The sequence below is a fragment of the Dermacentor andersoni genome, chromosome 6 (genome assembly GCF_023375885.2).
Source record: "Dermacentor andersoni chromosome 6, qqDerAnde1_hic_scaffold, whole genome shotgun sequence".
NCBI lineage: Eukaryota > Metazoa > Arthropoda > Arachnida > Ixodida > Ixodidae > Dermacentor > Dermacentor andersoni.
In genome coordinates, this window is record NC_092819.1 from 84,600,068 (window position 1) to 84,613,546 (window position 13,479).

At 48.4% G+C, this 13,479-nt stretch overlaps 1 protein-coding gene across 4 annotated transcripts in view; it reads right to left on the bottom strand.

Moving 5' to 3' along the window:
- Window positions 1–13,479, bottom strand: part of LOC126522472 (uncharacterized) — a 34,542-nt gene that overhangs the window by 12,597 nt on the left and 8,466 nt on the right. For 2 of the 4 annotated variants that reach the window (XM_072288781.1, XM_072288779.1), the window contains exons 2-3: window positions 4,843–5,027; window positions 726–851 (exon numbers count right to left, since the gene is read on the bottom strand). In XM_072288781.1, coding sequence (XP_072144882.1) covers window positions 726–851; window positions 4,843–5,019 — 303 coding nt within the window. In that variant the 5' untranslated portion in view covers window positions 5,020–5,027. The remainder of the gene's footprint in view (window positions 1–725; window positions 852–4,842; window positions 5,028–13,479) is intronic. The other 2 variants (XM_072288778.1, XM_072288780.1) reach the window with 2 other exon arrangements.

Here is a 13,479-nt window from a genome sequence, read left to right on the forward strand (position 1 = left end):
TACCTTAATTCCTACAAGACGCTGCCACACCCAGTGACGTCACAGAACGCTCGAGCACGAATCAAAAAGTGTTATCGCTGCCTTTCCATCTTGCCCCTCTGCCCAAGGTAAGCAGGTCCCCCCATCCTGTATTCCAGAGCTGCAATCTACCAGCACAGTATACCTGGTAACCTTAATACATCTATGTGGTGTTTCTTTAAGTACCTAGGGTTGTCTGATGAGCGTCGGGTCGCTATTTCATTAAATGAAGGACAGTATTTATCATAGTGATGCCGTGGCCAGTGTTCCATTACTCATTTTAGCCACATGGGCCAGACCTCGCTATCATGTTTTCGGCCCTCAGTCAGTGCTCGGTGAAAAAAATGAAACATTCAAGTGTACTTCTACTTCACTCCTGGAGTAAATTTTCGGCGGCGGCGCAATCAGGAACCCGTTGCCTTTCTAAATGTTTCTTCTTTTTTTTAAAATAACTGGTTAGACTTGGTTAGGCGAGGCCTCACAATTTGTCGCTACCAGCGGCCAGTACGTCGGCATTACGCAAACGCCATTGCGTATACCGTAATACCAGGTACACTAGAACTATCCATTAGCCTCGTTTACGGATCCGGTAACCTGCGTTTCTTGAGCGGTAATTCGTTTACGGAAAAGCTGGAACTCTCCAATCTACGCCCCCCTCCTCCCCCACCTTCCTCTTTCCTTGAGTATCAAGTCATTAGTGTACGTACCCCATGAAGGCGGAAGTAGAGGCCACAGGCGTTGCACACAGGCTCGCCAGCGTTGTTCCTCCTCCACAGCGACGTCGTGCTTGTGCTACAGTTGGAGCAGGTCAGACCCAGTCGCCGCGCAGCGGACTGCAACGCGCAAGAGGAAAGGAAATGAGAATGAGCAACACTACTGCCAATACGGGCAGCATGCATTGCAGTTAAGGTTGCCAACAATCCCAAATTTAGCGGGGCAGTGCCGACTTGATGCAGTAGGGGCAATCAAGTGTCCCGACTCTTGCTTTCTTTTTTTTTTTATTTCTAGTCTATACGAATAAACAGACCAGAGTTCATTTTTCCTGGCAGCTCGTTTTCAATGTCTGCATTTTTTTTTCTTGTGTGTGTGTGTCCTGTTGCATCGTCGTAAACATAAAGGCTGTACCTTTTTATTTATTTTTTTTCGTACATCTAATCCTCTTATAAGCCGTAATCGTTCACAGTACCTCTTTTCGTATTGGGAGTCATGTTAGTCAGGTGACTATACAATACCTTTCTCGTAAATCGCGACACGAAAGAAACAAACAAATATTGGTTAACTTCGTTGCACCTACAGACTGACATCGGGTCGGTCATCACCTGCCACTGAAAACTTTTGGCAGAGGGGAACTAAAATTAACGTGGCGCTGAGAGTGCGAAATTCGTAAGCACGAAAGCAGCAAGTAGACGAATTATTATGTAGACTTCCTATACAGTTCTTAGTGAGCGCATTGCCTTCTTGTAGATTATATACACTGCACACAGATAAAAGTCAGTAGTACAGTTTGGTCTATTATGGTCCACGGACTACTGTATGCGTTGTCAACAGGAAGTCAAAATATTTTTGCAGACGAAAAAGTCGCATCTCTGCAAGGTGCATACGACCAGTCTGTATAGAGTTATACAACAAAAATATCCTCCAAGTTTCTCTGAATAAATTTCTCCGAGTTTTGGTTCCGAACAGTGACCACGCAGTTCCGATACTTTAGTTGAAACAATGCAGTGTTCACTGCCTTGATCGCCGCATCAGTCTTTGCAACTAGTATATTTCCACTTCGTTAGGAAGAACGGGTGGCGATTAGATCAGTTCGGTGTCGCTAGCGCACCAGGCACTAGCGTTTTAACTCGTTTGTTAATGCGGCATCACGTTGACGGAACATTCTAAATAAAAACATTAAGTGACGACTTGGCGGTAAATGCGAGTGAAATGCATCAGCATTACCTCGCAGCTCTTTGAGGTCCCGCACCCGTGCTTTACACCGCATCCACCACTTTGCAAAGTGTTGTTAAGGATCTCACTCGACACAGGTCCACTGACAGGAAATGAAGCCAACGAGAGCATCGGGGAAACTATCTGTGGTTCAAATTTGAAATGTAATTGGAGGAATCGATAGTGAAATGGATTTATGCGGCTATATACATATAACAATTACATCATTTGTTTCAGAGCCACGTCCCACCTTGTCAAGTGCAGTAACACCTAGAAATGTACTACGCCAAAGCGGAGCGTTACCAAATTTCGCCGGTGCACAAACGATCGCGGGTAAGAAACGCCTTTCCGGGCTCGTCTAATGCCACAACTTTATTGCGCCTATCAGCGCGCCACGATTAGACAAGAAGCACGCACTTAACGAGGCGTTCGCCCTAATGGCAAGAATAACTTCGACAAATCGACCCTGGACAAGAAACAGAGCGAGAGCCCGCTCATAACGGATGGTGCGGCGCGAGACAAGATAATAACGGATCAGCGCAACACAAGCCTCGCGTCGGCGAAAGCCAACGTCATCACTCACGCCGGGTGGGCGCAACGCGGTCGGGACAAAGACAAACTGTTGTGCGGGGCGCGATCGGTTTCGGTTACACACGCAGCCGCGCCGCGAAGTGTTTGGACAGCCGCAGCGTCATCGCCTTCGTCGAGCGCTGTCAGCTCGTGGCTTCCGCAACCGGTCCACGATGCAAACGCGTCGACGTACGCGCATGCGCAGCAAGCACCTAGCTACACAGTAAAGAAGAATCGCCCATATCGCCAGTGCGGAAGAGGTTCACGGGACGATGGAGTTTTCAAGTGATGAGCATGGTGGCACAACGAGGAGCAGCCGCCGTTTGGGTCTCATGTTTGGGGCCTAATTTAATATTATAATTTGTGTTCGCAGGCTTCGTGTACACCATTCGCAGGCTTCGGTGTACACCACCGATGCCAAAAAGGATGCCGGCAGGTGTAGTCCTTAGTAAGCTTAGTGTCCTTAGTAGACAACAGGCTATAGGTTTGGTTGTTCTTTTTGGTGTTTCGCATGTCCAAAAACACGATATTTTGAGGCACACCGTAGAAAGAGACTTCGGATTAATTTTGGAACACCTGTGGTTCTTTAATGTGCACCCAATTAACTTTTTATTCATTGATCATCTTTATTGAATGTTCTCTTTATTCATTGTTTCTTAAAGCGAAGCTTTCTTTGCCTCTTCCTTCGACTTTCCCGCTGCTGCTGCTGTCTGGCATACTGCGTCGGGGGATGGTTCAGAGCGAGTGTTTACATGACAGGAGCGCTGTAGAGATGAAAGGCGACGCGAGAAACTCGTTTGGACCTTTGTACCGCGTCGAATGCGCACAATGCCACTCTGGAGCTCCCTGAGCGTCGCCACATTAGCCTCATGACAGCTGAAATCAATAATCGGTGACCAACGGCAAAAGCATTGCAGAAATTGCAGCGCTTACGTTTCTATTAACGTGCAAGTCCAGAGGGAGGCTAGATAGAATGGTAGACAGGAGGGGGGCGAGAAAGCAAAGAACGGCTTGAACCGATGCAGTTGCAAAACGAATGAACAACGGCCCTGCCACTCTTCGCTCGCAGTTCTTATACAAGCGGGAGGGGGCTTAGGGAAATAGGTAATAGGTGACGTGACGACACGACAGCGGTTGCTGGCAAACGGGATAAATTTAAGTTCAAGGTAAGGTACGGTACGTTTATGCTATTTCCGAAAAATAAACACCATGCAAATTTGACAAGCGGACAACTTACGCAGGGCGTAGAGAAGCAGAGCGGCAGTTAAGCGCACCGCAGGGTGTAGGCGACACTACGGAAGCGGTTACACGTCAAATCAACATTTCTGGGCCCGCCGAAATATGGTTGCGGCTATGGCAATGCTCGACGTTGCGGGTTTGATCTTGACCGCGGCAGCCGTATTTAGACAGGGGCGAAATTTAAAGAAAAATGCTCCTACACTCAGATTTCTGGACACGCTAAAGAATACGACGGTGTCAACGTTAATCCACAGTTCGCCACTACGGCGTGCCTCATAATCCGACTGTGGTTTTGGCACATGCAGTCCCATAATTCAGTTAAAGTTTAATACTTCTGTCGCAATGTCATGTGCCACGTGAGGCAATAAATATGAACAACCCTCTCAGAGGTTATAAAGTATGGCGCACAACAACGCCTGAAGCAAACATGTCTCCCTGTGTGTTCTGCGTACTGCGCAGACGAACAAGAGGGGTGCACAAGGCAACGTTGAAGAAATCAAACATTTGCCGTCAACATCGCCACTAATTATCGCCAATCAAAGCGAACAGCACAGAAAGCTTACATCGATTCCCATATATATTTTTTGTACTTATACTTCCCTGCAGACAGTTTCCTTTAAATGTATGTGCGCGCCAGCATTGAAACCTTATTGTTGTTCAGAAGTGAAAAATGGGTGAGTTGGTATGGAAGGATGGCTAAATTCAGAGCTCGAACTACTGGGACACAAGCTAACGCACAAGAAAATACATAAAAACGGCGCTACTCGCTATTGAATGTTTTATTCGATAGGTTGAAGGCTTTATAAGCCCGAGATGTCCTACTTCATCAAACGCCATAAAAATAACAAAAAAAACAGCCTTAGCCTGTGTCAGTAGCCGTGCTTACTGCTGTTCCTGGGCACGGTAAATAAATGGTTTATTATTATTATTATTATTATTACTATTATTATTATTATTACTATTATTATTATTATTATTATTATTATTATTATTATTATTATTATTATTATTATTATTATTATTATTATTACTAAAAAAATGCGCGGAGCACAGAGTAGAGAGAGTGTGCGAGCCAGCCCTGCTCACCAGTCTGCTCACCACTCTTCGGGGCGTCTTGGCGACCGGCCTGTTGGCGCCGTTCATCTTGTTGTAGAGTCCGCACGCGTTGCAGAGGTAGTGGCCCGTGCCGTCACGGCGCCACAGCGGAGTCGAGATGGCGCCGCAGTTGACGCACTCGCGACCCTCGCCCGCGTAGTAGTCCATGTCCGCTGCTGAAACCGCAGAGAGAGAAAGAGAGAAAAAAAAGTGGGAACGACGCTCATCCATCAATTTTACAAACGAGCTCGCCGGATCGGCTGTGCAACCAAAACTCTGCCAAGAACCGCCGCAGCGCGCAACGCACGCGAGTATCGGATTTCCCTTTCCGTGTCAAAGGCTCAAACTCAAATTGAGCTCAAGCTGAAAGCGCGTTTTCATTTCTCAAACTGGTCGGGACATACTATAGCAAGCATTTCCTTTAAGGTGAAACTTTCTTTGCTTCCTCCTTCGACTTTTTCGCTGCTGCTGCTGAAAGTTTCTTTGTAAGCCGCGTCGGGAGGAGTGCGTGTGTGTGTGGGGGGGGGAGGGAGTGTTCATGGCGTGTGTATACATGCAGGAGCGAGTATATGAATGAAGCTATGGGGTTTTACGTGCCAGAACCATGATCTGATTATCAGGCGCGCCTTGGACCGCCTCGGGTTCCTTAGCGTGCACATAAATTTAAGTACACGGGTGTTTTCGACTTTCGCGCCCATCGAAATGAGGCCGCGGTGGCCGGGATTCGATCCCGCGACCTCGCGCTTAGCAGCCCAACACCATAGCCACTAAACAACCACAGCGAGTGCAGAGAGGATAGGGGACAGGAGAAACTCGCTTGTACCTTGCATCACCACAATACCCTCTCGACGGCTGTAATTATTCGTGACCTCCCGTAAAAGCATTGCAGAAACTGCAGCGCTTACCTTTCTACTAACGTGCAACTATCCACAGGGGTATCTAAAGAAGGCAACAGATGACTAATAAATATCGGGCCCCTCGGTTAATCCCCGTTCTTGTTGTCCATAGGGGAGCTATACAGAATGGAAGAAAGGAGGCGGGACAGGAGGCAGAGAACCGGTAGAACCGACGCAGCCAATACACTCTTGGCACTCTTCGTTCGCAATTCGCACACAAGGGCTAGAGAGGGAAAATGGCATCTTGAGAAGGCCAAGAAATGCTACTATTTGGGTGCCTCGATGCGCGGACAAAGGGGCGGGCACCCACGGCGGTTGCGGACAAACTGGATAAATTTAGGTTCAAGGTACGGTACGGTACGTTTCTGCTATTCCTGACAAAAAATTTAAACACCGTGCAAAATTGCCAAGCAGGCAAATGACGCACAGCGTGCAGACTCAAATCATCATTGAAGAATCGTAGCGTGTGGGCGTGGCACTTCCAACACTTCTGTGCCCGCTATGGTGGCTTTGCGGCATCGCTCGAGGTCGCGGGTTCGATGCCGACCGCGTCAGTCACGTTTCAACGGGGGCGAAATACAAAAACGCTCGTGTACTTAGATTTAGGTTTTCGTTAAACAACCCCAGGGCGTCAAGCTTAATCCGTAGTCTGCCACTCCGGCGTGCGTCATAATGTGATTGTGGTTTTGGCATGTACAGTCCCATAGTTCCAAGTAAAGTTTAACAGTTCTCCCCGATGCGATGTGCAGTGTGAGGCAATGACAATACTAAACTTATCGGAGGTTATGAACAATAGCGCACAACAACGCCTCAAGCAAACATGCTCTGTGTGCATTCTGTGCACTGCTGAGACAGCAGTGATGCACGCAAGGTAGCATTTGCCGTCAACTCACCAGTCTCGTATTGCACGAAACGCTGAATAAATGATACATTCGCCCGTCAACATCACCGCCAATTATCGTCAATCAAAGCAAACAGCACAAAAGGCTTCGCTTACGTCGATTCCCACAGTGCCTAGGATCCGCATAATTTTACACATACATCTGATCAAGCGTCACAAGGGGCCAAACGCTGGACCTATGTTCGAGAACAACTTCCTGAACTGCAGGACAGGCTCACGTCTCCAAAAAAAAAAAAAAAAAAATCCTCATGACTCTGCCCACTGCAGAATTGTCAGAGCAGTGCGTCCGTACTGTGTACATACTAACGACCAGCCTGTTGCAATGCATGCCTTCTGGAGCTAATGGTACTGCAGCTCGCGACGTGCGGTGTATTCCATTGCAATCCACATCACCCGAAGCTAAGCGCCGAAAACGAAACAAAAAAGCAAGTCCCTGTGACACATTGCGATGATTCACGTGGTGTAGGCAGTGATCGAAGACTTCGGTCGCCACTCTGCCATGACGCGGCTCGCACTCTCACGACGCTGGGTGAGCCGGTAAGATGGAAAATGCGCGTGTCCGGGGTCGCACTAGCGACCTCGTTGCAAGAAACGAGGTCGCTGCCACATTATTCTTCGGCTCGCGAGCGAAGGCGTGTAACCGAATATTTCTGTCATTTTGGCAACGCGAAGACGAAAACGAAGTGAAGTCATTTTTTCGGAGAATTGCTTTTTTGTACAGCTTATGCAGCTTATGATACGCGATTGAGTCGGAAGTACGCTTGTTAACCCCGAGCTTGCGAGAAGGTTTTACGAACAATAGGGCCGGTACAACGAAATAAGTTTGTTTCGCCTGGTTCTCATCATTCCTTATCATCCACCGCTGCCCACAGGTTGATGGTGCTCGCAACAGAGACGCAGAGCCTTTCGGACCACTGACCAAGTGCGAAAAAAAAAAGCAAACAGGTGAGTAACAGGCTCGATATATTGTCCTGAGCCCAGATTTGCAATTTCTGAGTATACAACGCGTGTCATAGATTTTCGCTTCTATTACAGAGGAAACAACGCTCTATCACCCTTCTATTATTACCCAGACCATATATACTGTATGTAGCGCGAGAGTTCGGGAGTGTTGAAAAAAGACAGCTGATTACTAGAACAGTAAACGAGGCCCGCAGTTTCCCTTTCCCGAATTTCACAGCCAAACCTCAGGGCCTATACGTCAGTGCAACGTCACTAATATCAAAGGACATACTCGTGTTCATGCCTGCTCTGGCCAGGCAGAAAATTCTTGGATCTTCCTAAATTATGCCATTGGTTCCCTTGGAAAGCAATGACATCTCTATTTACCGATGAACAATTAACTAGGCCAGTTTAGATGCCGTAAAAGTTAGTGACGTCACCGCGAGTAGTTCCGGCAACTTCACGGCGGCGTCGGTACGAGATTTCATCCTTGCATTCGCTCACCGTTAAACGAAACCTCCTTCCACAGTGAGAGGGTTCAGCATGCTATTGCGGGAGCGTACTTAACTACCACGGCATATCTTAACTGATCAACGCAAACTTGAGTTTCATTGTGGTAGAGCTATTCGTTTGAGTGCTTTTTATAAAGCATTTCTGTTGCGAGCAAGCGGCGTTATCCATCGTTCTTCCGACTGCGTTCTACTTAGCGAAAGAGACATCAAGACGTGCATCTTTAGTGTGCCTGCAAGAAGCTAAAAGCTCGAAGACGCGAGCTTGTCCGGAGGAGGATGCCTCCTCGGCGATGCGCGCACTGCAGCCTGTCATTTACGCTACCGCGCAGGCCCCGACCGGCCCTGGTCTGCAGTTCGCCATTCTTTTTACGACCATGCACCCGCCTGCTTCGCGGTTTCAAGTTCGCGCGCGCTTTGCACGCGTTGGACAGCCTTCGCGCCTCCGTAGGGAACGCATAATATTTATGTGAATCGTCAGACACGTCGTTAGCCCTCTCCTCGCGTCTTGCTTTCTTTTTATTATCATTATTATTTTGTCGGTTTGCTTTCCCGCTCTTCGGTCGGTTCCGACTGTTTTCCATCACGAGGACGACGACCGCGTAATTCTTGCGCTCGAAAAAGACATCGAAGGGCGCACGAATGCGAGCTTGAAACATTGCCCGGCGCGATGCTGACGGCGCAGGAGTTTCATATCCGAGTGTACGCGTCAGAAAACGGAAGTACGCGAAAAGCTTTCCGGAGCAATACGAGCTTGCATTAAACGATGCGGGAGTCGGGAAGGGTCGAGCAAAGCAGAAGCTTGGAGTAGTTCTATGCATTTCAGAGCGGTTAATAACAAAAGTTTAAAAAGCTTTTTTTTTTTTTTTTTTTGTAAGGCTCAGTCTGTTAGGACACTCTTTACTTTCGATAGATCCGGCGAAGTGCAATTGTAACTACGTGAAAGTTTACTTTTTATTACGTACTGTTCAACTTATTTCTTGCTTCTCTAACCCAAATGACTGCTTTTTAGTGGCATTTCTCTTCTGCCGGGCGATGAGAAAAAGAAAATGACGCGATATATAGCCATAAAAGCTGGCGTTTTGCTTGGTCTGCGGAGGCATTCTCCGTGGTCTGCATAGCCGTTTGTGGCTGCCGACGATTTATTAAAAACAAGGAATAAGCACCATATCAGCAGGCAGTAACTCGGGCATTGGAACAAGCACTGGCTAGCCTTCACCGCTTGAGGCAAACTTGCATCTATGCGTCTGTGCCACTAGTGGGTGCGTTTTACAGCGAAGCTGTATACCTCTATACCGTCCAAGGGAATTTTCGTGTCGTAAGCAAAAAACTCCCTAAACGTGGGCCAATCCCGAAGATAGTGCAATACCGGGTCAACCCACGGTGGAGGTGAAGCAGGCGATAAGCACTCCCCCTACGTGGGCCGATTGCGAAGATAGTGCAATGCCAGGCCGACCCGCGGCGGAGGTGAGTTCACCATTAAGGGTGAACTCACCTGCACAGCTTCAACATGCACAGCTTCGCACAACACATGCACAGCTTCGCTGGTCAACCTTCTTCACAGAATGGAAGGGCACTCAGATTTTTATCGTAGTCGTCTTCCGAGACGACACATCACTCCGCTAAACAAAGCTGCGAATAACTCGCCCCCCCCCCCCTTCCTCCCTCTCTCCCCGGTAAATTTCTGTAAGTTTTCTTTGGAGCTCTCTTTCTCGGGCTGCGGCTTTATATAAGATGGCCAGGTATACGAAACCAAGTTTACCAGCGGCCGTGAGTTCCCGAAACATCATCACGCATCAAGGCCAGCAAGATCTCCCTTTATTTCACTCACCCGCGTAATAATAATGAATTTATCCGATTGAAACACACTTCTGTTTAGAACAAGAAGAAAGGGGGTTAACCGAGGGGCCCGATTTTTATTAGTCATATCATAAGAAGCCAACAAACACCAAGGCAACCTTAGGGGAAATTACTTGTGCTTGATAAATGAAATAAAGAAACGATAAATTAATGGAAAGGAAAGTGGATGAAAAAACAACTTGCAGCAGGTGGGGAACGATCCCACCTGCGAAGGCTGTGGGATCGTTCCTCACCTGCGGCAAGTTGTTTTTTCATCCACTTCCATGTCCATTAATTTATCGTTTCTTTATTTCATTTATCAAGCACAAGTAATTTCCCCTGTTTGACTTTGGTGTCACTGTTTGTTGGCTTCTTATGATACTTCTGTTTAGAAAGCACTAATGGTGAAAAAAGTTTTCCTGTCATGCAGACGACTAGCATACAACAGCAGTTAGCGGCGCCGTTTGTTTCTTGGTTTTACGACATATTCTCGAAATCGCTTGACCACTTTCCTTAAATGAACGCATTCAGGTGGCCTCTCAGTAAGACGTGTCAACACGCCCATTTGACGTCGCCCAATTCCGTTTTGTGGACCACGGCGAAGGAAAAAGTTGACACAATCGCAGCGAATCGGACTCTTGGTCAACCGGGGGCACAAATAGAAGTCTTCGCGAATGTACGAGCGCTGATTTTGCTAAAATGCACAGATGACACACGTGCAAGTTGGCACGGAGCTGCAGGCAAAGCTGGCGCGCCTATGTTACATTTTGGAACATTTGATATCTGACGGGGGAAAAAAAAAGCCGCTAAGCCACTGCACCATAGCGTCTTGTTCTCGGCCTAGCATTTCTTTTTGAGCGAATTGCAAATGAAACTTGCTAGATAACAAATAAATGGACTGAAGCATCGCATTATTGTAGCGCTTCCATTGTCTTGCGCTGATTGTATAATACGGGAGTGGAATACAAATATATAAGACGGCAGGAAAGCTGCGATTAACGCTACAGGCTTCTTAAGATACACGCCCTGGTAGGCCCCCATCATGCACCCAGGGTGGTTGCAACGTGCCACGCTCCCACACTCATCGCCGTACTTCCTCGGTTTCAGGCTCCCTTCTGCTGGTTCGAATCTCCACGCCCACTGTATTATCGATATTTGCGCATGCGTACTGGTTGGCGCGCGGTAACGAGCCTCAGGATGGGAACCAGCGCCATTTAGCCAACATACCAACTGGCGACACGTCACAGGCCGAAACCATTGCCCCGCCATGATGCGCGCAGATCGCTGAGCCCTGCGAAACGACGCCGCCTCTATACACACACGAGCGCCGCGGGGCCAAATCTCACGCCCTGCGGCAGCGCCGCAAGATCCCTTTGAAACGAACACTTCTGCCAGGCACCACGCATGGCGGTGCCGGTCGCCGTCTCCGCAGCCACGAAAGCAAACAGCAATCGTAAAGGCACGCGCACACACGCAACGTGTCAAGCCAGTGATCAAGACGGCACGACGAATTTTCGGGGCCCATGAAACGGCCCGCGTCGGGGCCGCGAATGAATCAAAGAGTGCCCCCCCCCCACCCTTGCGACCGCTATACCCAAGTCGCGGGACGGCGAAAGGGACACCCCATGCAGGGCGCTTCTTCAACAGCCAGTGTCTCGTTACCGAATCGCAAGTTGAACGCAGCCGCCGGACGCATTCGGCGACTGAACTGCACGCGTGGGGATTGGTGTCACGCGACGAAATAAATATGTCACGTCAGCGCCGACCGAAGGGGAGCCGTATGTGCGTAGCCGCGAAGGAGCATGGACCCCAGTAGCGCTTCGCGCACTGTCGTGTGCGCGGTGCATTCGCCGGTACTGGATCGTGAAACAGAAGGTCGTATACGGGGCAGCTCTTGTTGGGGCACGAATGACTGCGAAAGCACTGCATGCCGTGGGGCACGTCGCATGGTCTTGGCGCATTGAGCCAATCCAGACATGCTGTAGCGCCCGGCGCTTGCCTCTATAGGCTGTGTGCTGGAGCCGCGTTATATGTGTATCTCTCGTTAATCGAGTTGATCGAAATGAGCCTTTCTGCTTTTCTATCTTTCTATCAAATCGGGTCGCCCCAATTCATAGCTTTTCGTACAGCGCGTTAGAAACAGCCTGTACGGTCAAGCGCTACTTCGGCCACTGTTAAAGAGTTTTAGATTAGAAGACCGTAAGCTTTGGGGCCCCCTAGCGCTTGGGGCTATGGTACGGCGCATGCGCAGACACACCTACGTAGGAATCTACGCATGCGCACTGCCGTGGCCCCAAGCGCTATACGGGGCCCCAAGGCTCGCGTCCCCCTAATCTGAAGTAATCTAAGGGTCTTAATATTTTTGCCGCCGTAGAAGGCTAAAATGGCGAGAAGAAGGCTTCGTGATGTCCATTTAAACCCTGCCAGAATCGGTTTCTTCGAAGCCGGTCATGTGACGCGAACGCGTATACGGCAGACGAACTTGTTTAATGACAACGTGATTAGGAGATCGGAGGGAGCCGACTGCGTGAAAAGAAGAACCATAATGTCATCAGTCCGGTTGTCCTTAAATGGAAGGAATATGTGGAGAAAGCAAAGAACAATGTGCCACTTCTTTTGGACTTTCACATGTCATTTCGTTTAAAAACTTCATATTCTCAAAGAGCCAAGAATAATGTGGATGTGCCGGAATATACGCGTTGCAAGTAACTGAACGGTGAGAGAGCGCGCTTCGCGTTGCTGATATCTGACGTAACAAGACGGGTGCGGCAAACCCCTTCGCTTTGATTCGAGATTGGCAGTTAAGATTGCTTTCATGAGGGATATAAAAAAACATTCAATTATGGGGTTTTACGTGCCAAAACCACGATCTTATTATGACCCAGTAATGGGGGACTTCGGATTAATTCTGGCCGCCTGGGGTTCTTTAACGTTCACCTAAATCTAAGCAGACGGCTGCTGCTTTTTTTTTTTTTGTATTTAGCCCCCGTCGAAATGCGGCCGCCGTGGCCAGGATTTGATCCCGCGACGTCGTGCTTAGCAGCCCTACACCAAAGCCACTAAGCAACCAAGGCGGATATTGATTAGGGATTGGCACGTATCGATGCAAATAGCATGCAAGCGACTTCTCACGACGGATCGCCAATTTCCTTAGCGGCAATATTACAAGCTAAGCGACCAGTTCAGGACGAAAATTTGCGTCCACCAGTGCACATGTCCACGCGTGAACGATACTCCCTCCACCTTGCGTGGTACATCGTAATGATTTGCTGCTTAGTCAAGTATTTTCGACATTTAGATCGTGTTGCCAGAAACAGCTGGATACAAAAAAAAAAAAACGTTTCTATTTTCTTGAGACTCCTCGAACATTACACTGTGCATTTGTTTCAATCCTTTTCAATGTTAATTAGGAAGCAATTACGTGAAACACTCGTACCAAATATGAAGGAAGACGCCTGCGGGTGTGTACTTAAGAGTACTTAAGTTATATTCCTGTAGCCAGCTTTCGAGACAATTGACGCTTAATTGGCACAGGCATTAA